We start from the raw sequence: 26,565 nt of genomic DNA on the forward strand, positions 1-26,565 counted from the left end.
AAAATGCCACTTGATTGATCTGGAGTGAGACCTCTTTCAAACTGGAGCTGGCCGTAAGTACATTGCCCAGGTATGGAAACTTCTCTACTTTCTCCACAACTGTATGTATGTTGAACTTCTTTCCCACCGTATGTAGCCAACCATGCTAATGCCACATGACATAAGATACCCAGGCAGGTACTTTGTTTTTGTGGAGTTGATGGTAAGGCCTCATCTCTTAGTGGGATGTTCCACGTTCAGTCGTAGAGTCTCCAACTCATTCTCAGAATGATCAGCAATTACCAGATCATCAGCATACATAACATGGATGACGAATAGAGATTCCCTTCCCTCACCCAGGCATCGAAGAGCCTTCTATTGTGCCCGTACTAGATGGTGGGGTGTGAGGGTGACTGTGTTTAAATGGCAGGAGTTATGTACAGAAGTGGTTATGTATAAAATTTCTATGATCAATTAAGTGTCTCGTTGCTTTCTATCGTAAGGCATAATACAATCATGCTCCTTGGAGATTTGAATATCATTACGGGTATCAACCACAGCGGCTTTGAATATGCCAAATGGCCTTTTGGCCCCGGAATTCTGAATAACAACACTGCTAGACTTCTGTCCGTCTGCTCATCTGAGGGCCTTACTATTGTCGGCTCATGGTATCATCGACTGAACATCCATATACAAACTTGGATCTCAAAGGATAATCACACAACTAATAAAATAGACCATATCCTGAACAACGACAGAGCCATCTTTAAGTCATACCGGGTTTTCCGTGGAGCAGAGGCACCTGCTAACACTGAACACCGCCTGATTGTCGCACAATTTTCAGCAAGCCATCATATGAAGCTTAAAAACAGCAAAGCAGGCTAGATGGTATTTCTCCAGGACTGTTGAAATGTGCTCTGCATCGGTTTTGCATCAAGATCTGGATGTCTGGCAAGATACCTGCTAATTAGAGAGACAGTATAATTGTTTTTACGTACAAAGGATCATGTACGGCATGCAGCAATTATAGACCTCTATCACTACTTTCAGTGCTGGGAAAGGTTTTTGCATACGTAATTCTAGGCACGCTGCAACCACTCCTGACAAAACACCATCACCCATAGCAATCAGGATTCACAGCCAGTTGATCTACGATGGATGCTGTACTCCACCTACTTGCATAATTGCACCCTGAGTTTGACCGCCCATTGCGTGTCGCTTACATTGATTTGAAGGCAGTTTTTGACTCTGTGGATCTATTCGCTCTCTGGTCTGCCTTACGAGGAATTGGGGTCACCAGCATCCTGATGGACCTTCTGAAAATCTAGATGTAGGCAAAAGTAAAAGGGTTCGTGTTGGGTCCAGACATTTGCTAACATTTTGAGACCACATCTGGGATACATCAAGGATGTGTCCTCACAACGGTGCTCGTCTGTTGGGCGTTGACTGGATTTTTGAAAACGAGACCCATGATCTTGGATTCAGAATTGGCCGGCACCACTTACCTGACCTCAACTACGCTGATGATGCAGCCTTGTTTGTTGAGAAGTCTGCACCAAGTATTAGTTACTGTAAAGATATAGGAGCCTCACCCAGGTGATGCAAGGAACTGCAGGACTCTGCTGCATCAGCTGCTCTGGAGTGGCTCTGTCGAGGTGTGGAGCCCTCCCACTGGTAGCAGTCTCACCCTCTCCTCTATGAAAAAGTCACGTGCTCACTATGCGAGCCTAACCTGTACAAAGCCATGTCAAGTGAATCCCTCACACTGGTAGCGATCTCACCCTCTCCTCTATAACCAAGTCACATGCTCACTATGTGAGCATCACCGATATAGACATTACTCACACACACGACTGTGAATATATTGTACATATAATTATTAAAGTGCATTACATTCATATGCTGTAATCAGTAACCATGTCATACCCAACAGCACACTGAGTCTGCTCGCTGTGAGTTTGCACAAATAAAGATTCCTCAGCATGGACACATTTTCCACGGACTGAATCAAGGCGTTAGATTGGTGATACAGGAACCTGCTGGATCTGCAGAGGCACGTGACTCAGAGGAAGGCACTCACCAGGATCTGAGCTTTTAATGTAAGCCAGCACGTTTTTTGTGCCCCACTCCATGGGTCTCCATAGAGAATCCGGGACGTTGGAGGCATCCGGGGAGACAGACGTCAACAACTTCATGAACAGCTCTGTGAGACAATGCGACTTATCAAACAACAACCTTCATAGATGGTAAAATATTGTTATTTCAATAGCATATTTTGTTGTGATTAACATATGATATGTCTATAAACATTCTGTCATGTAAAATTTAAGCCCCATATCACTAAACGTTTTATTATTTAGCTGTTTGTCATGACATTTTAGATTGTGAAATAAGCAGATGCAATAGCAGCATAAACCTGCCTTATAGTAAAAGTGTGCAAAGAAGCATCAAGAGATGTACACTGATAATTATAATTGCATTGAGATAAAAAAAAAACAGGAACACATGAATAAAATAAAATTCACAGGTTATACTCTTTGAGTTTTTTGGTAAAGTCACGTAGATAGAAAAATAATGATAAAATAATATCTACGTGACTTTACCGAAAGACACACAAAGAGTATGAATTCCGGCAGTCACGAAAGCTTTAAGTCAAGATTCACAGGTTAATGACATCCTGGAAATTGCTAAAAAAATAAATTCAGGTTAGGAAGAACATTGTCGTTTGAAGGACAATGGTCCTTGGTCAAGAATAATGATGGCTTGGCAGCCAGGAAATGGAATGCATCTGAGAAGATGCATGAGAAGGCAAGGCTTTACAAAGGAAGACAGGGTTCACAGAAGAACATGGTAATTCACACAGAAATAAGATTCCACCCAGGAAGATAAAATTCCACACAAGTCTTCCTGTGTGAACGCTTGTCTGCATGTTTCACAAGGATGTATGAAGGAAAGCAGTCAAGAAGACAAGGGTTCCACCAAGAACGCATGGATGTACACAGAAAAAAAAGGTTTACGCATGAAGCTATGGGCTGTAATTCGTAATTGAATGAATGCACGAATGACTAAACCAACAATTTAATAATTTAGTGTTTCTTAAATAAATAAAGGTTGAATGAATGGTGAATTATATTCTATTTTTTAGTTCAGCAATAGGTTCAGCAGTTGAATGTTAATGATGAATTAATACACACTACATACAAATACCAACATAGCATATTCTTAAATGCATATAAGTTAATGTACATTTCCAACATTTCCTCCCACACATAGAATACATGTGTAATAAAAGACTTGACCACGATGTCTGGCTCAGTGTCCTTTATTTGGTTCGTACTATATTTCCCACACGGCTGTCTCCTATTTGTTCAGTCCCCACAGTGCTGACTCCGATGTCGCTCCAGTCACCACCAGCAGCCCCGCTGCTGGCCTTTGTCGCTCCCGTAGCACCACAGCAGCCCCGCTGCTGTTACTCTCACACAGCCCCCCCTGGCTGTACTCGCTGCAGCTCCTCTTTCTCTCGGTCACTCCGCAGCTCTGACAGCCTCGTGCTGTCTCCCTCTTCGTCGCTCCTGCAACTCCTGGCAGCCACTCCGCTGCCTCTAACACACAGCCTTACTGGCTGTACTCTCTGCAGCTTCACACCACCCAGTAGCTCCCTACTGTCCCCGGGGTTGGCTCCCGATGGCCGACGGGGCCCCCCTCCTCTCGTTCGGCCGCGTGGCCTCACCCTTTTCCATTCACAACCCGACTGCCTTCTCCTTCCGGTTTACCCGCGTAAGGACCCGAACCTTCCTCCCACGTCACATGACTCCACCCCCCCGTGACGTCACATCCGGAAGGTCGCTTACGCCCGCATTACACATGTGTAATGACAGCAGAGCCTACATGCGCTTTGAGTGCACTAGTGGCCATGGGAGGTAATGACAGGAGAGTCAGTCTACAGTGCGAATGCACTAGTAGCCACAGGAGGTAATGACAGGGGTATAAGTTGCGAGTGCGAAGGGACCGGTGGCTACGGGAATGATCGAGAAGGGAGCGTGGTCAGGTGGCAGAAGAGGACGGCAGAGTCTGCCAGTGGAGCGAGCATCCAGAGTCAGCAAGAATTATCCAGAAGATGGGAGTGGCCTTGGTTGGTATATAAGGGAGATGCGCGGGAGACTCGGGGCTGTTGCAGTGGGTTCTCCGCATGATGTCAAGTGAACATGTCTTCAATAAAGTGCCATCTCATAAGAAGCGTGTCAAGTCGTCATTACAACTGGTGTTAGAAGTGGGGTGTTATCATGCCATGGCATGGCCGCAAGAATAACTCACCAACGACTTCAGATGGGGAAGAGACCCCCCTGCAGCAGCCCCGGGTGGCGGGGACCAGGTGAGCAGCTCCACAAGCGAAGAGGGAGCAGCAGTGGTAACGAGGAGAGAGGAGACCACCCGACAGCAACAAATAAATAAAGAATGGGAAGAGGTAACGGGATGGCTGGACCGGCTGTTAGCAGTGGTCTTACAGCTCACTGTGCAACTTGCCGCAGCTGTGGCGAGAGGAGGAGCAGCGGAGAGCATAGTGGGAGTTCCTGTGGTAGAAACCGCTCAATCGACGGCCGCCATTTTGCAAGATAACTAAATGGCGGCTGAAGCAATTACAGCTCCGACGGCGCGGGAAATAATTCGTAGCAGCAGGAGGCGACTGGGGCGCGTATCAAACCATGGGATGGTCAGAAGAGGAAGCGCTGAGAGCCTTGCCTACCACCCTTGACGACGATGCCCTCGAGGTGTTCCGAGCTGTGCCGGAGGAGCGAAGGGCTATGCTACAAGAGGCGAATGGTGAAATGGCAGCCGTGTTCGATCCCCCGTCAAGTACGCGGAGGAAGTTCCTGCAGTGAAAGCGAGAGGAGGCTGAGACGCCTCTCGCTTATCACAGTGCGTTGATGGTGCTGGGCCAGGTAGTGTACCCGCAGCTGAACGAGACGGCGCTGGATTCTCTGGTGATGGAGAAAATGCTAGTGTTGGTGCAATAGATGGTGGTCGTGTTGCCAATTGTGGAGGAGGAGGTGCAGACCTCCCTGTGGGCGGCCCGATGCCTGCAGGCAATGAGGGGATGAACCGGCGGCCTCGTATGGTGGCATGGTCGGGTGATCCGATGTTGGGTGGGGCCTCGACAGCCCGGTCAGCGGGAAGTGCAGCGACGTCAATGGTTGAGGATCCAGAGCTGAGGGAGGAGGTGACGGCGGCGGTACACGGGTGGCCCAATGCCGGGGAGAGACTTCGTGACGGCCTCAAGGATGGTGACCAAGGGGGGAGGTGACGGTTCTGCAACGAGGGCCCGCCATTGCCTGCTGCAAGTGCGGTCAACTGGGGCACGTCGTGCAGGGATGTCGGAGCGACGCCCAGACTATGACGTCGCCAGCATCTATCTTCTCGCCAACGGCCACTCCACATCTAGGCAGTCATGTCCTCCGGGCTCCATTATCATCTTGCATACTTCGGTCACATCAGTCATGTCGGTTGCGTCGGTCGTGGGTGAACGGTGGGTTTCGACTCTAGGCGGATGGCCCAAGTCGGGCATTCAATGGAGGAGGTAGGTGGCTGTCGCAGGTACATCGGCAGAGGCCGACTCCATTGATGGGATAGAGGTGCATGTCTTAATTGACACTGTCGCATCGCCCACCATTATGTCGGAATTGATATATGGCATGCTGCCATCAAAATACCGCTGCGTGACATCGGTTGTGAGCACATGTATGGTGGCTAATGGAGTAAGCATGGGGATCGTGGGCCAGGTTGAAGAGTGTGTAAGGATTGGAGGGATTGCGATGTCAGGGCCCGTTTTTATTTTAAAAATATGGCTGTCCCATGCCTGTAGGGCGCCGACGAGATTTTGTCAGCGGATATAGTTTCGCCATCGACCAGTCCTTGGAGTGCCCCTGTGGTGCTGGTGAAAAAGTCAGACGGTAGTCTAAGGTTCTGTGTTGACTTCCGTATTCTGAACAAGGTATCGGTGTCTGATGCATATCCGCTTCTGCGAATGGACGATTCGTTGGATGCATTGTTCGGTGCTAGTTTTTTTTCTATGCTAGATTTGCTGTCCGGGTTTTGGCAACTACCCCTGGATGAGTCATATAAACCAAAAACTGAGTTCCGTATGCCTCAGACTGTATCAGTTTAATTGTTTCTCTATGCGGTTGCATTCAGTGCCTGCCACGTTCAAGAGGCTCATGGAGTTGGTTCTGGTAGGACTGCAATGGAAATCGTGCCTCATTTATTTGGATTGTGTGATCTTGTTTGGTCACACATTCGAGGAGCATTTGCAATGATCGCGTACGGTGTTATTGAGGGCACGCTCTGCTAATTTGAAATTGAAGCCCACTAAATGTAATTTATTGCAATCCTCTGTACGGTACTTGGGACACATTGTGAGCGCGTCTGGAATAGCGACAGACCCCGACAAAATGGCGTGTGTGCGGGATTGGCCGACCCCACAGTCTGTGGGTGAGGTGTACAGTTTTCTCGGGATCGAGTCCTATTATCGACACTTCGTTCAACGACTCGCGACCGTTGCAAAGTCCTTGAATGTATTGACTGCCAAAACCCAGAAGTTCAAATGGGGAGAAGAGGAAGAGGTTATGTTTGTCACACCACGTGACTGCCGCTCCATTTCTCTCTGCCCTTCATCCTAGACATGGACGTAAATGATCTGGGTATAGGGGCTGTCCTGTCTCAAGTAAAGAATGGAGTCGAGAGGGTAATCGCCTATGGTAGTCGTGTTCTGTCACTGGCTGAGCAGCAGTATTGTGTTACCCAGAGAGAGCTGCTGCCAATGTTCTGTTTTATACAGCAATACAGGCCCTTCCTCAATGGCAGGGACTTCGTGGTCCGCACTGACCATGTGGCCCTGCAGTACTCTCTGCGGCTAGACCAACCTGCCAGTCAGCTCTCACGCTAGTTGGAAATACTACAAGACACAATAACGAGGATGTGTTATCTCGGCTGCCTCACGGGGAACTGTGGGCATGTGCGTCGGGCGGGGCACGCTGTAAACCATCTGCATCTGTGTCACCGGCAGTCGTGGCTTCTCTGAGGGAAGCAGAGCCTACCGCGGTGCATGGGCATAGAGACAGCACACTGGGGCTGATGCATGCAAAATGGGGACAGCTGCAGATGGAGGATGGTTCGTTGTTGGCTTTGCAGTATTGCACGTAAACAAAGCGGAATACCCCTGCCTTGGCAGGAATCTCGCGGTTCGTTATCCACGATGGACTTTTTATGCGGTGGGACGGGGTCACCCATCATCGGTGCCTGGTGGTCTCCACTTCCCGACGGGGCATGCTGACGCGTGTAGTGCATCACATTAAGCTACTGCACCTTGGACGCTGTAAGACACGTTTGACCTTGCAGTGAGATTTTTATTGGCCTAGAATGTCGAACGATATCCTTCATTTGGTCATGGGTTGCATGGAGTGTCCACGCCAGAGGCCCCCATTGCAAAAATCTCAGCCCCCTTTGCAGTCCATCACGATGTCCCGTATCAATGTATTGGTCATGCTAGATATCCTGGGTCCCTTTCCCTGTTCACAAAAGGGTAGAATATTTTACCAGGTGGCCAATGGCTTGGCCATTACCAGACCAGACAGCTGCATCCATTGCTGACACATTCCTACATGGCTACGTGTTGGACAAGGGTTCCCCAGAGCAGCTTCTCCCTGACCAGGGTCCAAAATTTTCATCTAAGCTGTGTGCGATGCATTGGGTACTAAAACGATTATAATATCCCCATACTATCCTCAAATGGATGGAATGGTAGAACACTTGAATAGGATGATAACAGCTATGCTCTGTCAAGCAGTGAATGAGGTACAAACAGACTAGGACTTGCATGTCCCAAATAAATACGGTACGTATCCGTGCTACTGCAGGTTACGCTCGACTGGGTGTCGTAGGCACATGCCGTGGCGAGGAAAAATACTGCCAGGGCACAAGCCGCTAATGAGAAGAGCACAGGGCGGCGTGAGCACGTGCTTCCTTGGAATGTCGGTGACAGAGCGTGGCTGCATTGTCCTCAGGTACCGCTACAGACATCACCTAAGTTTCACCACTCGTGATGGGGACCAGTTGAGATTGTGGAAGTCAATCAGCCACAGTGCGTGTGAGTACAGGCGGGGCATCGTCATTGGTTTGTCCACCCATCACGCCTCAAACCATACTTCCATCCCCGCCCAGACATCTCATCTCTATATCCTGTGCGGCCGTGGTCTGGTGTGTCAGACGTGCCAGGGCAGTCGTCCAAAGTAATTGTGCAACCCGGGAAATGCATTGTGCTGCCAACAGAATGCGATCTTCTGAGTCTCAGAGGCCCACAAGAATCCACCACGTGTGGTGGACCGGCGTCAAAAACCCAGTCGAGAATTTTACGGCTGCGACAGCATCTCTCCAAACCACAAAGTGGACTTTCGATTCCCAAGGCCAAACATTTTTTGTACGTATCCCACTGCAGTTGTTGTTGTTCGCGTGAGGTGGCTTGCACCACTTACTCGTCATATTGTATTGTTGTTGGTTTCTATGGTGAAGCGACGAGTTATTTCTATGCGGATGGGGTTTTTCATTCTGCTGTAATTGTTGAATATTTTTTTGTCTTGGTATTAGCCGGGATGGCCATATTTTTAAGGGAGGGGGGGTGATGTAATGACAATAGAGCTTACGTGCGCTGTGAGTGGACTAGTGGCCCCGGGAGGTAATGACAGGGGAGTCAGCCTACAGTGCAAATGCACTAGTAGCCACGGGAGGTAATGACAGGGAAATCAGCCTACAGTGTGAATGCACCAGTGTCCATGGGAGGTAATGACAGGTGTATCAGTTGTGAGTGCGACGGGACTGGTGGCTACGGGAATGATGGAGAAGGGAGCGTGGTCAGGTGACGGAAGAGGTCGGTAGAGTCTGCCGGTGGAACGAGCATCCAGAGTCAGCAAGAATGAACGAGAAGGGAGGAGTGGCCTCGGTTGGTATATAAGGGAAATGCGTGGGAGACTCAGGGCTGTTGCAGTGAGGTCTCCGCCTGATGTCAAGTGAACGTGTCTTCAATAAAGTGTCATCTCAAGAGAAGCGTGTCAAGTCGTTATTACACATGCATATAATTTCATGTATACACAATTAAAATGAAGTATGGTTGCTGCAATATGACGATACTAGAAAAAAGGTACAATGGAACCGGCACAATAATCAGATTGTTCAGTTTGCTATATTGTCATATTTGTAGAGAATGACTCAGAAGCGCCAATGATTAGAAGACCTTTAGCCGGCTTCTGTGAGTGAACTGCTATTTAATAAACTTAATGACATGTAGTTGTAGTGCATAAAGAACACGATCAAAACGTTAAATATAATTACAAAGTAGATTTTTAAGATATCACAGTAATTATCATATCGTTATATGCAATATTGTATCATAAAATAAGTGATTGCAGCAACCCTAACATATACATGCATGGGATAAACATATCTGCTGAGTGCATCACAACCTCAATAATCTTGTGCTCCGTGCTTCTATGTCGAGGTATTGCCCCCTATTCCTGGACAATAACGTCAGTTTGATTAAGAAAGTCTACATGTGTACTGCACACAAAATGGCTTAGTCCTAAAAAGTGTTATTTCATGATTAGATGCTTCAATAGCGGGGAATGCCAATGTTCGTGAGAGCCATTCCTCCTATCTGTCAAGTCTGCAGGTCCCTTATCACTTGCGTGTATATTTGCACGCACTTACTAGCAGTCATTAGCAATTTTTATATATTTTTTATTCATTATAATTTACATTCTCATATTACAGGCAAATAAATCTACGGTCCAAAACCACGTGCTATTTGTGTCTTTAACTTACATCGTGGGGGGGAGGGGCAACTTCCTGCTATGATCCATATTTGTTTTTATCTGAGGCTTTGTGGTAGTTTATGCCAACATGTTTTTCATTAAGCCTGCACCACAATTACAAGAAGCATGGCATGAACCTACCTCGTAGTGTAACTTCTTCCTGTGCTTGTATCGGCAGCGGAAGATTCCACATGTTTAGCAGTGGGCTGTATGTGATGATTTTTTCTGGCGTTCGCGGTTATGGGTGGAGGGATTTAGAGAGCTTACTATATTTGTTGATAGTCTGCTATTTTATTTATGGTTTTGTAGCTGAGGTGGTCCAGTGCAGAAAAGTTAAAATGCATGTTAACTGAGTGAAATATTTTCATGTATGTAGGAGTTCTTTCTATGCTCTTTTGAAAACTAAAAACTGATGCACTTTACATAACGTACCTGAAAACCTTGCATGTTTATAATGTGCCACAAAATCATTCAGGAACATTTTGTATATATTAATGGATTAATGCATTAATTCATGTGCAGTAATGCTTTAGCCTATCCAAGTATTTGATGCATGTTTACTAATTTAAGAAGCATAACTGAAGTTCACAAACATTGCCCTTTAAAGGAAGAGAAGTGCTCATGGCTGCGAGTAAGCGCTTAAAGACAAAAGTGACCAATCATGGAGCTGCACAATTGACAGATGACCTAAAAGAGGCATGGCTCATACAGATTTGCACTGCCAGTTATTTACGTATATTACTGTAATGCGAGCGTAAATGGGCAGGCCAGATGTGACGATCCGAGAGGGAGGAGTCAGGGTCACGTGGGAGAGGGAGGAGTCAGGGTCACGTGGGAGAGAGGTTATAGGAAGGAGACCGGAAGACATCTGGGGAGTCGAGGGAGTGAAGAGGGAGACCACGTTGGGTGGCCGCCGTGCCCTCAGCCGCGAGGCTGATAGGGCTCGCCAGACGGCGCCAGCCAGCGGGGTGCGGAGAGAGCGGAGTGCGCGGGGCGCACAGGGCGTGCAAGGTTGCACGGGGCTAGCAGTGTGGCTGTGGAGTGATTGACGGAGGAGACGCGGGCCTGAGCGAGGACGCCGTGGGAGCGAGATTTACACGAACCCAAATAAAGGACAACGGAGATCGACACTGTGAAAGAGTCCTTTATTACACTGGTGTCAGAAGTGAAATGGCATGTCAAAACAGCTCAGAAGAAAGAACGTCCCTGCACCATCTTCTGCATCATCTTCGGACGACGACCTTCCTCCAGCGGTGGCGCTACCGACAATGGAGGGAGCGACGCAGGGACGAGCGACGGTCCGGGAGTGCAGGACATTGCCGCTTCAGTGGGTCCATCCGCGCAGGTGGACGCCGACGAAGGATGGCGACAAGTGTCGGCCCAGCTTGAGGCACTGAAGGCGGTGTTGACGCAGCTGTGCGACCTCGTGACGCCGGCGACGACTTCGGGGAGGCCCGGCGGGGAACAGCGGGCCGGGGCCTTGCCTACGCCGTCAGCCCTCTCCACCACGCGGCACGAAGCCGCCATCTTGGGCGTGGCCGAGGAAGAACGGCGGGAAGCCGCCATCTTACGCCCTCCACCGCGGGGAGCCACCATTTTGAACACGTTGCGGAGTGACGCCATCTTGTCGCTGCCGCACGGGTCGCCACCAACGGAGGACAGCGGAGCAAGGACCCGCAACCGTCATCTAACAACTGTTAAAGAATTCTCCATCGGCGGGGATTGGAGTGCATTCGCCTGCCGGTTTCAAGTGGGGGTACGATCCGCCAAATGGACGGACGCGGAGGCCCTAGAAGTCCTGCCAACACTTCTCGACGACGTGTCCGTCAGGTTCTTCCGCTCCATCAAGGCCGAAAAGAAGAGGACGCTACAGGGGGTCTTTGAGGAAATGGCGGACGAGTACGAGCCTCCGGACGATGCTCATCGCAGATTCGTACAGCGGCAACGGGCGCCTGAAGAATCGCCGGTGGCATTCCAAGGCGCCGTTCTGGAACTGGCTATGGCCGCATATCCTGAGACGGAACCTGATTTGTTGGAACCCCTCATATTGGGCAAGATACTGGAATTATCTAGAGACTTGGGGATCCCCATGCCGGTGTGCGGCCATGATAAGTTGACGTCCCGTGCTGCAGCTAAGTGCTTAGATGCCCAATTTAACCTTCGACGGTGGAAACAGGTGTCAGTTTGGACAGGGAGGCCCCATCGTCGAAGGCGGTGCTACAGGGTGGGATCCCAAGAAGGCGGTCTACGTTCCTGACGACAGGGGTCCGCAGGAGTTGACGGCCGCCTCCGCCCAGTGGCCTGCTCGAGGGGGAGCGGGGCTGCGGTCCGGGCCGCCGACGCGGGAGCGTCGGGACAGAGGGGGTGTCGCGCGCCGAAACGACGTGGAGTGTTTCCGCTGCGGCCGTAAGGGCCACTTCGCCAGGGATTGTTGGGCTCGCACTCCGGGGCCGCCCCAGCAGGAGGCCTCGGCCACGGACATGACGCGAAAGGACCATCCAGGACAGACGAACCGGCCGTGACACAGGCGGATACATTGAAGCCTGCTCTGGGTGGGCCTACCACGGTGACGGGGACACTTGACCCTGCTGCCCCTCCAACCCCACCACAGACACGGTTGCGGGAGACCCCGGACTCGGGTCTCTCTGGGGAACGGGACCTTAGCATTGACGGGCCTCCAACAGCGGCGGGCGGTTCTAATCCCGTCGCTCCTAAAACCCCGTCGCGTTCTCGGTCTGTAGGGGGGCCGCCGCCCGTTCGGGACGGGTCGGCGACCCGCACGCGTTCCAAATCCCTTTCCTTTCGTTGATTGTTGTTCTTGTTGTTCTTTGTTATCGTCTTGTTATAATCTCCGTTGTCCGGTGATGCCCAATGATTGAAAGTTGCTCGCATTATTTTGTTCTGTTGCAGCCGGGGACGGCTGGGTTTTTCATCAGGGGGGGGTCGTGTAATGCGAGCAAGGATTGAGGGGGGCGGAGTCTGGGTCACGTGAGCAGAGGGAGGAGTTAGGGTCACGTGGGGGAGAGGATTTAGGGAGAGGAACCGGAAGGGATCGGGGAGTTAAGACGGAGTAAAACGGGAGGAGGCCATGCTGGGCAGTACTGGGAGAGTGGCGCGATCGCCACGTGTTGGGAGACCTCGGCACTGTCGGCCATCGAGGTCCGGGCGTGGAGGGGCTAGCGGGCTGTGGAAGGCTGGCCGTGGGCGAGGAGGAGTGGAGTAGCAGTGTGGCTGCAGAGCGGAGCAGCAGGGTGGCTGCAGAGCGGAGCAGCAGTGTGGCTGCAGAGCGGGGCAGCAGTGTGGCTGCAGAGCGGAGCAGCAGTGTGGCTGTGGAGTGATCGACGGAGGAGACGCGGGCCTGAGCGAGGATGCCGTGGGAGCGAGATTTAGACGAACCCAAATAAAGGACAACGGAGATCGACACTGTGAAAGAGTCCATTATTACATTACCATGAACTATAATGCCAAATTAATGCGTGCACAGTGTAAATATGAGATTTATACAAAAGCTGCCATGTTAATGAATCACAGCCGAGGATTCAAACAGAAAAACAAGGGTTCACATAAGTATACAAGTGTAGTGGTGATACGCGCTGGGTGTATATGTCGTGTGCCAGCGCGTATGTACGGGTGTGTGTGTGGTGACGCGCGCTGACGGGGAGGAGCAGGCGTCAGTGCGCGGGTGGGGGTAGTGCTGCTGATTGGCTGTGTGCCGGTGACGCGCCCAGAGGGAGTGATCGGGTAGCAGCGCGGTGTGATTGGTCGGAGAGTGGAAACACGCGCTGAGCGGAACCGGATCGGGGGGATAGCGCGTGGGGATTGGGTAACGGAGGAGCGGTGCCGACGTTGAGGTCCGCATCCGCTCCGTCTCCCGGGAAGAAGGGGTATATAAGGTGATGCACAGAGGAGCAAGGGGCAGAAGTGGAACCATCTAAGAATGAAGACGAAGGTGTAGAGATAGAGCCCGGAGAGGAGAGAAATGGAGAGAAGAAGAGAGTAAGGTATAGTGTGTAGCCAGCGAGATAGAAAGGTCTACACGAGCTGAGTAATGTATAGTGTGTAGCCAGCGAGATAGAAAGGTCTACACGAGCTGAGTAATGTATAGTGTGTAGCCAGCGAGATAGAAAGGTCTACACGAGCTGAGTAATGTATAGTGTGTAGCCAGCGAGATAGAACGGTCTGCACGAGCCGAGTATGCATACGGTGTAGCCAGCGAGAGAGAACGGTCTGCACGAGCCGAGTATGCATACGGTGTAGCCAGCGAGAGAGAACGGTCTGCACGAGCCGAGTATGCATACGGTGTAGCCAGCGAGAGAGAACGGTCTGCACGAGCCGAGTATGCATACGGTGTAGCCAGCGAGAGAGAGGAGAGTGTAGCAGAGGCGCAGAGTCTACACGAGGCGAGAGAGGAGTGTAGCCGAGGCGCGGAGTCTACACGAGGCACAGAGAGCCGGCAGCACAGAATCCTGAGTCAAGAGAAGTGCGGTGTGAAGAAGAGAGGCCACGCGTTGTATTGTTACAAGTCAAGATTTAATAAAAGAAGTGTGTTCCCGTCAAGGAGTTTCCTGCCGTCATTTTCCAATACTTCATCTGGCGTCAGAAGTGAAACGGGCTTCCAAGTATGGAGACGAGGAAGACCCGTAGGACCCACGGGATTGACCGCGAGGAAGACCTGGACGACTCGGAGCCGCTGGTGGCGGGGGGTGAGGAAGAGGACTTGCCCACGCTGCAGGGTCCGTCGACGGCGCCGGCCGAGCGACCGGGGACAGACGCCGGGCTTCGTGAGGCGCACTCCCGACTGGCGGAGCTGCTGCTCGCCGCCGCGTCCATCTTGGCGGAGATCAGCTCGTCGGGAGGAGCGGGGACGGTGGGGGACATTTTACAAGGTCGCCCCGCAGATTCCCGCCAAAACGAATGGGGGATTCCCGCCATTGCGCCTGGGCCTGCTTTTGGCGGGAACGGCGAGCGCCACGTGGTGGTGGGTTCCCAAGCGCGCGCATCGACTTCATCAGCGCGCGAGGGGGTCCGCCATCTTACGTCTGCTGCTGGAGCCGCCATCTTAGACACCGACGGACAGGCGGAGAGGAACCACGAGGCGGATGACTTCATTTTTCAGCAGCGCCTGCCCACGTTGTCAGCCTTCAAGGCGGAAGGCGGAGACTGGGGCCAATTTCAGCGAAGGTTTTTGGCGCATCAAGAGATGTCAGCGTGGTCCGATGCTACGGCGCTGCGGGCATTGCCCGCCATGCTGGACGACGATGCGCTCGCGGCCTTCAGGGCTGCACGGAAGTCGGACCGCTCCACGCTGAAGGATGCGCTGGGTTTGTTGGCCAGGGTCTACGGGCCTCCCTCTACATGCCGCCATCAGTTCTACGCAAGACGGAAAGCGGCCACGGAGACCGCGCTGGCCTATCGCACGGCGTTGCTGGCTCTTGCTGATGCTGCGTTCCCTCGGATGGACGAGGAGGGCCAAGACGCGATGGTTTTGGAGCAGCTGCTCAAGTTGGCGCAGGACCTGGGGGTCCCTATCAACACAGCTGACGACATTGATATTTCTTCTTTGAGAGTCGCCACGAGTATTCAAGCGCACGAGGCCCTACAACGGAAGCAAGGCGTTGGTTGCAACGCTGCTGTCGTCGCAGCCCCGGGGTTGGTGGTCGCCGAACCCCAAGTCGTCAGCCCACGAGAGGAGGCGTTCGCCACGGGACGACCAGGGGACTGGAGACCGGGGGCCCGGTCGCCTCTGCGATCGGGCCGAAAGTCGGAGCAACCAAGATCTACTCCGACCCTCGTCACGTGCTATAACTGCGGCCTCCGGGGCCACGTGGCATCCGGGTGCCGCGCTCCGCGGCAGCGCGCCATGGGAGCTCGGCTGGACGACGACCGAGAGCCCAAGTCATCTCTACAATCCCCGGCAAGTCGCGGCACCTCACACGCTCGGCCTGTTTATTCGGCACACATGGGACGCCGCGTTGCGGCGGAGGAGGGCCGGTTAAGGTTCGGGGATTCGGTTCGGCGAGGGGGGTTCGGCCGGGACCAGGGAGACATTGAATGGGCGGAATTGGGGCATAGAATTGTGGCTGCTTCAGCGGGTTCGTCCGTTGTTACGGGATCTATTGATGGGGTTGAGATTAGGGTGTTAGTGGACACGGGGGCATCGGCAACTATTATATCGGACCTCATTTATAATATTCTTCCAGTCCAATGTCGTCCGCTGCTTCCAGTGGATGTGCCATTTTACGCCGCTAATGGGGGATCGTTGGGCATTATCGGTCAGGTTAGGGCGTCCATTTGCATTGGAGATATCAAATTATCGGGACCCGTTTTCGTTTCGTCTTCCTTGGCAGTTCCGTGTCTGTTGGGCACTGACTTTTTGGCTAAAATGCCCATTAAAATTCTTATCGATCAACGATGCATTGAACTGCCATCGGGTCGCCGGATTTCATTTTTGACGGGCCCTACTGACATTCGGACGGCGTGCGCTACGATACAAGCGGTGGCGACGCAGACAGTGCAAGTGCCCCCGGGTTCACAGATGTTGATTCCCCTCCGGTTGCGAAAACCATGGGTGAGGGAGGCTTCGGGACAGAGTATGCTTTTGGGTCCTTCTAACAAGGCTGTCGGGGGTCTTGATTTATCGGTGGCTCACACTTTGGTGCGGGCTGACAGGGATCCGTTTGTGATGGTTTTGAACGCGGGGTCGCGACCAGCTGTCATCCCGCAGGGCACCGTGCTGGCTCACGCGGCGCAGGTTCCTGGGGATGATGGGTTGGTTGCGCAGGTGGGCTCGAGCCCCGCGCGGAACGTTGAGCCAAGGGAAGACCTTGAGTGGGTCCATTCGTTATGTGCCGCCTCGGACGATTTGTCGGCGGCGCAGTTGGGTGCGCTGCGCGAGTTGCTCATTGAATTCTCTGATGTATTCAGTAAACATAAGTATGACATTGGGTGCACGGATTTGTTGCACCATCACATTGAAACGGGCGATGCGGCGCCGGTCAGGCTAAATCCCTTCCGACTGAGTCCCGTGGAGAAGGAACATGTTCAGTCGGCTGTTAACGATATGCTAGAAGCCGATATTATTTCACCCTCCTCTAGCCCGTGGGGAGCGCCTATTGTGCTGGTTAAGAAGCAGGACGGGTCCCTGCGATTCTGCATTGATTTCCGTCGCCTGAATAAGATCTCTGTGGCTGACGCGTATCCGCTCCCCAGGATGGATGAGTCCCTCGATGCATTGTCTGGTGCGCGATATTTTTCGACTCTTGATTTGTTATCGGGGTTTTGGCAGTTGCCGCTCGACGAAGAGTCGAAACCTAAGACAGCATTTCGGACTCCAGGGGGGCTGTTCCAGTTTAACCGGTTACCCATGGGACTTCACTCCTCTCCAGCGACGTTTCAGCGACTTATGGAGCTGGTTTTGTCGGGCTTGCAGTGGGATACATGCTTGATTTATATGGACGATGTCATTGTTTTCAGTAAAACGTTTGAGGAACACCTCCGGCGATTGAGAGGGGTGTTCTTGCGAATGCGATCGGCTAAGTTGAAATTTAAACCGGCCAAATGTCACCTCCTTCGGAGGTCCGTTAGATACTTGGGTCACATTGTGGATTCTTCGGGGATCTCCACCGATCCCGCGAAGACGGATTGTGTCGGTTCATGGCCGACACCTACGTCCGTTTCCGACGTGCGTAGTTTCATCGGGTTTGCTTCTTATTATCGGCGGTTCGTTGAGCACTTCGCCACTATTGCAAAACCCTTGCACGCTCTAACGGCGAAAGGAGTGAAGTTCAAATGGGGACCGGAGGAGGAGGCCGCGTTTCGCTCCCTCCGGGACGCCTTGGTGGGTGCCCCACCCTTGTGTTATCCCGATTTTGCCAGTCCCTTTTTGCTGGACACGGATGCTAGCAACACGGGCATTGGGGGGGTGCTATCCCAAGTCGTTGGGGGTGTCGAAAGAGTTGTCGCCTACGGTAGTAGGGTGTTGTCTCCGGCGGAGCAGCGCTACTGTGTCACCCGTCGCGAGCTGCTTGCCATTGTTTTTTTTGTGCAGCAGTTTAGGCCATATCTGTATGGTCGTCACTTTACAGTCCGAACGGACCACGCGGCGCTACAGTATTCATTGAGGGTCGCCCAGCCCTCGGGCCAGTTGTCGCGTTGGTTGGAAGTCCTCCAGGACTATCAGTTTACGACTACGTACCGTAAGGGGTTGCGACACACGAATGCCGATTGCTTGTCGCGGTTGTTGCCTTGTGATGAATGCGCGTGTTTGTCGGGATCGGCGCGCTGTAAACCGACGCTTGCGGGGGAGATAGGGGCACTGGCTGCGACAGCGGGCGCACCGAGTGGGGATGATTCCACTGCCTCTCAGGGTCGGGACTCGCTGCTCTCGCTGTCGCTCAGCGAATGGGGCCGCCTCCAGATGGCGGACAGCTCGCTGCTAGCATTGCGCCGCAAGGTTGGGGGTCCCGAGGGGGACCAGGAGCGTACCGGCTCCTATGTACTTGAGCGGGGCGTGTTATTGAAATGGGACAGTTTGTCCCGGCGGAACGCACTCGTGGTGCCTTCCGCTGTGAGGGGGAGGGTTGTCTTGGCGGCACACGAACGCCTCTTGCACTTGGGAGTTAACAAGACGCTTGCCCTGCTTCAGCGTGACTATTACTGGCCGGGAATGGGAAGTGATGTGGTGCATATTCTGAAGGGGTGCGTTGAGTGCGCCAGGCGTAAACCACCGGCCGTGGCAGCTAATCCACCGCTGCAATCTATTCAGGTCTCGCGTACCAACGAGCTCGTGGCACTCGATATTTTGGGGCCCTTCCCAGTCACGCCGAGAGGGAATAAATATTTGTTAGTGGGGGTCGAATACTTTACCCGATGGCCTATGGCGTGGCCTCTCGCTAACCAGTCGGCAGCGGCTGTGACGGATGCCTTCGTCCAGGGCTATGTCCTGGACAAAGGGGCTCCCGAACGCCTGCTGACCGACCAAGGTAAAAATTTTTCGAGTAAATTGTTGCAAGAGGTGTGCGATCTGTTGGGTACCAAGAAGGTGCGTACCTCCCCGTACCACCCGCAGACTGACGGGATGGTGGAGAGACTCCACAAAACCTTGACTTCCATGCTGTGCCAGCAGGTGTGCGAGGCACATGTAGATTGGGACCTGCAGGTCCCGGGAGTCCTTGCCGCGTATAGAATGGCCCCCCATGCAGCTACGGGGTTTTCCCCATTCTATTTGATGTACGGTCGGGAAGCTGACCCGCCAATAGAAACGCAACTTGGCCTGTCCGCTCCACGAACTAATTCTAATTTGGCAGAACATATTAAGTTTAATATTCATAAGCTGACAGAGGCGAGGGAGGCCGCACGGCTTAATTCGCGGGCTCGCCAAATTGCTAATGAACGGTTGCGGGCACGGAAGGTGTCCATGCACGAATGGAAACCAGGTGACAGGGCCTGGCTGCATTGCCCTCAGGCACCCTTGGCTACGTCGCCTAAATTGTTGAGACCGTGGAGGGGACCCGTGGAGGTCGTGCGCGTTGCACGGCCCCAGTGCGTTCAGATAAGGTGGGGAAAGCGCCGGTGGTACGTTCACCCCTCCCGACTGAAACCGTTCTCGCCTCCATATGGCCTCCCCTTGTGTCGTGATGGCCGGGCGTGTGACGTGACCGGCGACCCAGAGGGGGAAATGTCTCTGCCTGATCCACACGTATTGTCGCCTGATCTGCTCCCAGGTGTCTCGGAACTGACAGCTGCCGATCACCGGCGGCCGGATCTCCGCGGCGGGGCCGGCCCTTTCAGGCCCGTTCCGCGCCGTCTGGAGCGGCCGGAACCGCCGGACGGTCGTCAGTGTCCCGCCCCATACGATGGACCAGCCAGACGGACTCGCGCCAGGTCGTGCTACTTTGCATGACCTGCCTCGTGAGGAGTCGGGGCAGCTGGAGCGCCTCGTCACTGCGTGTAGTCGCAGGGACGTGGGGCGCGTTCGTTTCGTATTTGCTCGTATCGTGTTATTGTTGACTTTTCGCGTTCATTGTCAATCTGTACATAGTTATTCTTGTTGTTGTTGTTGTTGTGTTATGTTACGGGGCACACTCGGGGGGTTATGGGGTTTTTTTTTTGTTGGTTGTCGTTTTATCGTCGTGGTTGGTTGTTGTTAGCAGCCGGGCCGGCTGCGAGCTATGTGGGAGGGGGTGATGTAGTGGTGATACGCGCTGGGTGTATATGTCGTGTGCCAGCGCGTATGTACGGGTGTGTGTGTGGTGACGCGCGCTGACGGGGAGGAGCAGGCGTCAGTGCGCGGGTGGGGGTAGTGCTGCTGATTGGCTGTGTGCCGGTGACGCGCCCAGAGGGAGTGATCGGGTAGCAGCGCGGTGTGATTGGTCGGAGAGTGGAAACACGCGCTGAGCGGAACCGGATCGGGGGGATAGCGCGTGGGGATTGGGTAACGGAGGAGCGGTGCCGACGTTGAGGTCCGCATCCGCTCCGTCTCCCGGGAAGAAGGGGTATATAAGGTGATGCACAGAGGAGCAAGGGGCAGAAGTGGAACCATCTAAGAATGAAGACGAAGGTGTAGAGATAGAGCCCGGAGAGGAGAGAAATGGAGAGAAGAAGAGAGTAAGGTATAGTGTGTAGCCAGCGAGATAGAAAGGTCTACACGAGCTGAGTAATGTATAGTGTGTAGCCAGCGAGATAAAAAGGTCTACACGAGCTGAGTAATGTATAGTGTGTAGCCAGCGAGATAGAAAGGTCTACACGAGCTGAGTAATGTATAGTGTGTAGCCAGCGAGATAGAACGGTCTGCACGAGCCGAGTATGCATACGGTGTAGCCAGCGAGAGAGAACGGTCTGCACGAGCCGAGTATGCATACGGTGTAGCCAGCGAGAGAGAACGGTCTGCACGAGCCGAGTATGCATACGGTGTAGCCAGCGAGAGAGAACGGTCTGCACGAGCCGAGTATGCATACGGTGTAGCCAGCGAGAGAGAGGAGAGTGTAGCAGAGGCGCAGAGTCTACACGAGGCGAGAGAGGAGTGTAGCCGAGGCGCGGAGTCTACACGAGGCACAGAGAGCCGGCAGCACAGAATCCTGAGTCAAGAGAAGTGCGGTGTGAAGAAGAGAGGCCACGCGTTGTATTGTTACAAGTCAAGATTTAATAAAAGAAGTGTGTTCCCGTCAAGGAGTTTCCTGCCGTCATTTTCCAATACTTCACAAGGATGCACACACAAACATAATAATTTACACATAAATACTTATTGTGACAGAATGTATGGCTTTAAGTAAGGGGCAGCACTCACCTATCCCCCCTTCCTTGTGGAAAGTTTTTGCAAGGACAGATCTCTCCATGACGTTGTATGGATCACGGATGTTGTCCATCCTCAACAGGGTTGGTATGGTGGAATTGTCAAACCTACAAAACATGATTGAGGATGAGAGTTTTTGAAGACAACCCTCTGCTATCATACATATGAAATGACATAAATTCCATTACTACACCATATGATTTTTTTTTAAGTGTGTTTAGATATGGTTTTCATGACCAGCCAGATTTAAGCACCCTATACCGATGCATCATCATCAGCCATGTTCAATCGACTACTGGATGAAGGATTCCCCAATCTAACACCACCTGTCATGACTCTGCAATGTAATAATCCATACAGCGCCTGTCCATCAGAGCCGCTGTGAATAGCCATAGTCTTGATTGTGTCCACTTATATATTTTGGTACTTATCCATTTTGGAGATTTGATGTATTGACAAATACTTTATATAGACTGTTTTTTAACAGATTAGAAGCCTAAATACATTTCTGAGTCAATTTTTTTTTATAATCTTCAAAAACTAAGTGCAGCGGTAATTTAAAGTAATTTTTCTTCTAAAAACGATACGTATATTACTCTTTGGTTCTTTCAATAAAGTCGCGTAGAAAGAAAATGAATTAAATAATAGAGTACGACGTTTCGATTGCAACACAAGCAACCGTCATCAGGTAGAACAAAATTTGAGAGACGCAAAACACAGACACGGAGAGACACAGACAGACACACAAGCAGAGAGAGACAACACAGACACACAGAGAGAGCAGCAGCTGCCCCAGCAGACCCACCTCTCTCTCTGCCCCCCCCCCCCTCCCTCTTTTAAACAGTCTGTCTCAGCAGCAGACCATGCTTTCCCACCTGATGACGGACGCCTGTGTTACGCCCGAAACGTCGTGATTTATTTTATTTATACCTACGTGACTTTACCGAAAGAACCAAAGAGTATGGATTCCTGCAGTTACGAAAGCTTCAAATCAAGATTGGCAGGTAAAGCCGCAAGAATAGATGTAATTTACACCTTAGCAGCAAAAGAACCTGGCTGGCAAAACTTTCTTCAAAAATCAGCAAGCTACCAAGACTTTGGAGAAAAGCAAAAGTCATTGCTCTCCTAAAGCCAGAAACAATCTGCTGATAACCTGCACAGCTACAGGCCAATCTCTCGTCTTCGTACAGCCTACAAGCAACTGGAGTGAGTACTGATAGCTCGACTCTCTCCTCTCTTGGTTAGCCACCATACCACCTGAGAAGACAGGTTTTCATGTACAACAACGCTGTTGTGACCAGGTGCTCGCCTTGACATCACACATCGAAGCCGGCTCTCAGCATGAACAGAAAACAGCAGCTGCGTTAATAGCCCTGTCCTCTGCATATGACAAGGAGCAAAAAAACGGTTCGCCTCATCGCCAGTATGCTCAGCGATTGAAATTTTGTATCCATCTCGGAAACCAGATCAACCATCCACGAACTCTACAAAATGACCTACCGCAGAGGTTGGTATTAGCACCAGCCCTGTTTAATCGTTACACCAGCGACCACATTAAGTCACAAGTTCATTTAGGAAAAGGGTGAGGAACGTCCGGCCCGTGGGCCGTATAAGGCCCGCAAAATTATTTAATCTGGCCCTGCCAAGGCAACCGCAGGCTCGAAATTAAATAAATCTAGGAGCAAACCTGGAAAAGCAGTTGCGAGTAGCAACATCATCAATACCAGCTAACATCACGCCTCACCAAAGAGAAGCAGTTCCAGCCATCACATTAGGGGAGTTATTTAAATGTTTGACCAAATATAACAGGCTAATTTTTAAGTTGATAATGTTGTATGGCCCGCAAATGATGTTATAAATATCCAAATGGCCCTTGGCAGAAAAAAGGTTCCCCACCCCTTGATTTAGGCAGACAATCTAGCACTGGCCAACCAAGCGACGGCACTCAGCGCAGCTCAAAACATCTTGAACACCGACCTAAAGCAATTGTAAGATTATTACTACTCCTGGCGACTTAAGCCAAATCCAACCAAGACAGTGTCCTCAGCATTCCATCTCAACACCGCAGAGGCAAAAAGTACGCTGAAGATCGCGTTTTGTGGTAAAACCGTCACCAATAGCCCAATCCCAAAATACCTTTGAGTGGTGCTCAATCAAAGTCTCACTCTCAAGCAACACATTGAGTGGTTAAGCAACAAGAAGAAAACCTGCATGAACATTATCCATAAACTGGCAAGAACCATACACCTGAAGACGGTCGCTTGTGTTGCGATCGAAACGTCGTGATCTATCATTTTTTCTACCGACGTGACTTTACCAAAAGAACCAAAGAGTATGGATTCCTGCAGTCACGAAAGCTTCAAATCAAGATTGGCAGGAACCAGTTGGGGCTGTGATGCGCAAACACTACGGACTGCCACACTCGCCCTCGTTTATTCGACGGGAGAGTATTGCTCACCTGTGTGGGGAGACAGTGCTCGCACTCAAGTTATCGACACACAACTGAACATCGCAATGCATGCCATTTCAGGTATGCTGAAGTCGATGCCGACCCAGTGGCTCCCAGTGCTCACCCAGATTGCTCCGCCGCATATCCGTCGTGAAACAGTGGCCGTCAGGGAGTACCAAATAATTCTCGTCAACCCGCACCTTGCGATACATCTGGACATAAACCCAGTGCCGCCTGTTCACCTGAAATCACGTCACCCCTTCTGGATCACAGCAGCCTCACTCCATGCCACAAATATAAATGAAGGCGAGAGATGGACTCTGGCCGACGTCAAAAATAAATGTCATACAGGACTCTACCGTCAAACTTCCCGGTTTCAACCTTCCATGCCGCCAATGGTCGACCATCAACCAAATCAGGACCAGGCATGACTGATGCAGCCAACCGATGCACAAATGGCGCATCAAAGATTTGGCGGTCGCGAGTGCGGCCACCAATCCAAAACGATCGATCACATTGTTAACAGCTGCTGTCTTCACTCCTTTAAAGGAGGAACAGACGAAATCCACTCTGCGCCTGAACAGACAATTGAGTGGATAACAAATCTAGAATTACATATTTAATCTGCTACTATGAATCCATACGAAAGAAGAAGATATGATTAAAACAGTTAAGTTTGAAAACTGTCATCTCCTTTAGTGTCCAATCTGACACCAGTACAATATAATTAGTTACTCTGCCTCACTACACATTCTCAGTTAATTTGATTTCCCCGTATTTGACAGTAACCAAGATCCGTGCTGTATAATATCTGTACTTTTGCAGGACACCATTGAAATACAGCTTAATTGTTTATTGAGCTCTTTCTGTTGAAATACATACAACATTTCTATCTACTATAAATAATGGAACATTTTTCTAAACATGCCGATTCAAAAAATATAGCTCTAGCAGACATTATGGTGAGAATTACAAAAAAAATATGATCTGTAATTTTTTCAAATGTATATAATTGATAAATGTAACCTCTCAGAAATAACACAATTAATACTTGTACATCGTAACTCGGTACTCAAGCCTCACAGTCGCCTTCACTGCCCGTGTCTCTGCATCTCTCCACATGTCTCTGTCTCTACCCATTTGGGGGCAAAGGGGAGGGGCAGTTATTCCCTCCGACTACATTTTGGACAGCTCTTATAGGTCACAGTGACTTCTGGTTATCACTGAGAGCACACCAAATTGCCGATCTGTGCTTGTGAACTAATTTTTTGTAGTCGTAAGTTTTTACCCTTTAAACTGGTACAAAACTGCCACCTTTATACCGAACCCTTCTTAATTGTAAAAATAAAATATGATTTTTTCAAATTCAAAACATATGTTACATGTTTTACTGGTGCACAATCATATGAGTCAGGTGTGTGTCTTAACCCTCACCGAACCCCTGGGGTTCGATCGAACCCAGGTTAAGAACCACTGGTCTAAAAGAAACACCACCAGGCTTGGAGCATCTATTTAAGCTGGGTTGAAAGTGGGGGGGAAATGCGCATTGACAAAATAATCTGCATATCAAGAGGAATTTTGCATATTTATGGGAAATGCAGGAATGCGATTAGTGCTACTTGTGAAATGCTTAGGAGGTGGGCGGGGGGTTTGCAAAGTCATATTATGCCCATGCATTATGCAGGATTAGCAGCATCAAAAGAGTGGTTTCTTTTTGTTTGCATTTTGACTGCTTCTGTTGCGGTTATTGCAAACATGATGCCTTGTATAAAGGTGTCAGTTTTGTACCAGTTTGAAGGGTAAAAACCTACTACTATATTTTGCCACTGGTAAAGGAGGTCTCAGTGTAAATGCTTACCCCAAGCTCTCTACTCTGATAGTGCGCTGTTTTTGAGTTGTACGTCTTTTGGCGTCATCTGGTCCAACACCAATGGAGACTAGGCTCTAACGAAAGCTGTCTCGGGTGTGGACCAATCAACTTCAAGGACAGTGCATATCATTACCATTATCAGAGTGGTTTCTTTTTGTTTGCATTTTGACTGCTTGTGTTGCGGTTATTGCAAACATGATGCCTTGTATAAAGGTGTCAGTTTTGTACCAGTTTAAAGGGTAAAAACCTACTACTATATTTGCCACTGGTAAAGGAGGTCTCATAGTGAACTAATTTGTTGTTTCAATGGAAAATGCAGCCCTCTCCATAGCACTCTCCTCACCATGACGTCACTTTGTTTGATTTTGTTTCCATGTAAAACAGCCAGGAATCGCATTACGGGTGAAGAAACATTCCTCTCACCTAGGGAGATTCTTCAGGTCGTCCAGTAGGATCCGCACTTGCTCCATCTTGTTCTTGAATCTCTTATCTGTCAGGGCAGCAGCAGCGCAAAGCACTCGAGTCAACTGAAGCTGAATTTATGGGGTCACAACTCGAGTCCATTGAGTCAAACTGGCTTACCGGGGTTGCACTCCAGGCCACTGACTCAAACCGGATTGCTGGAGTCACACTCAAGTCAATTGAATGAAGCTGGATTACCGGGGTCACACTCGAGTCCATTGACTGAAACTGGATTGCAGGGGTCTAACTGAAGTCTCATGACAAATGCTTCAAGGAGCATGGGATAGTGGTTTCCTCAATTGGTCCCCTGAGCTCGCAGTGGAAATTTTATATTCCTATGGCGGACATGGTAACATGCTTCCTAAAAAAAACTGTAACTTTTTTTATTGACCTCAGACTCAGACTAACTGTAATCTACGGAAGTAATTATTGATAAATTGTTGCATTTTTCACTGATTAATGTATTGTAGTGAGAATTGTCTGAAAGGTCACAGTAAATATATGCACGTTGATTAACGTAACATTGTAAGTAAAGATAATTATTGACAAATAAATGGATCTATAATTTAAGACTAGATATTCACATTGACTTACAATAAACTAGATTTTAGTACTTACGTTAAATATGGTTTAAATAAGTGGTCACTGACACGCTCTT

General features: G+C 50.6%; 1 protein-coding gene across 1 annotated transcript in view; it reads right to left on the reverse strand.

Annotated features, from left to right (window-relative positions):
* Window positions 1-26,565, reverse strand: part of LOC144736793 (uncharacterized) — an 870,278-nt gene that overhangs the window by 811,612 nt on the left and 32,101 nt on the right. The window contains exons 3-5 of the mRNA XM_078619432.1: window positions 25,869-25,935; window positions 21,121-21,233; window positions 2,060-2,182 (exon numbers count right to left, since the gene is read on the reverse strand). Of these exons, the coding sequence (XP_078475558.1) occupies window positions 2,060-2,182; window positions 21,121-21,233; window positions 25,869-25,935 (303 nt within the window). The remainder of the gene's footprint in view (window positions 1-2,059; window positions 2,183-21,120; window positions 21,234-25,868; window positions 25,936-26,565) is intronic.

This window comes from Lampetra planeri, chromosome 3 (genome assembly GCF_965212315.1).
Source record: "Lampetra planeri chromosome 3, kcLamPlan1.2.h2, whole genome shotgun sequence".
In the NCBI taxonomy this organism is placed as follows: domain Eukaryota; kingdom Metazoa; phylum Chordata; class Hyperoartia; order Petromyzontiformes; family Petromyzontidae; genus Lampetra; species Lampetra planeri.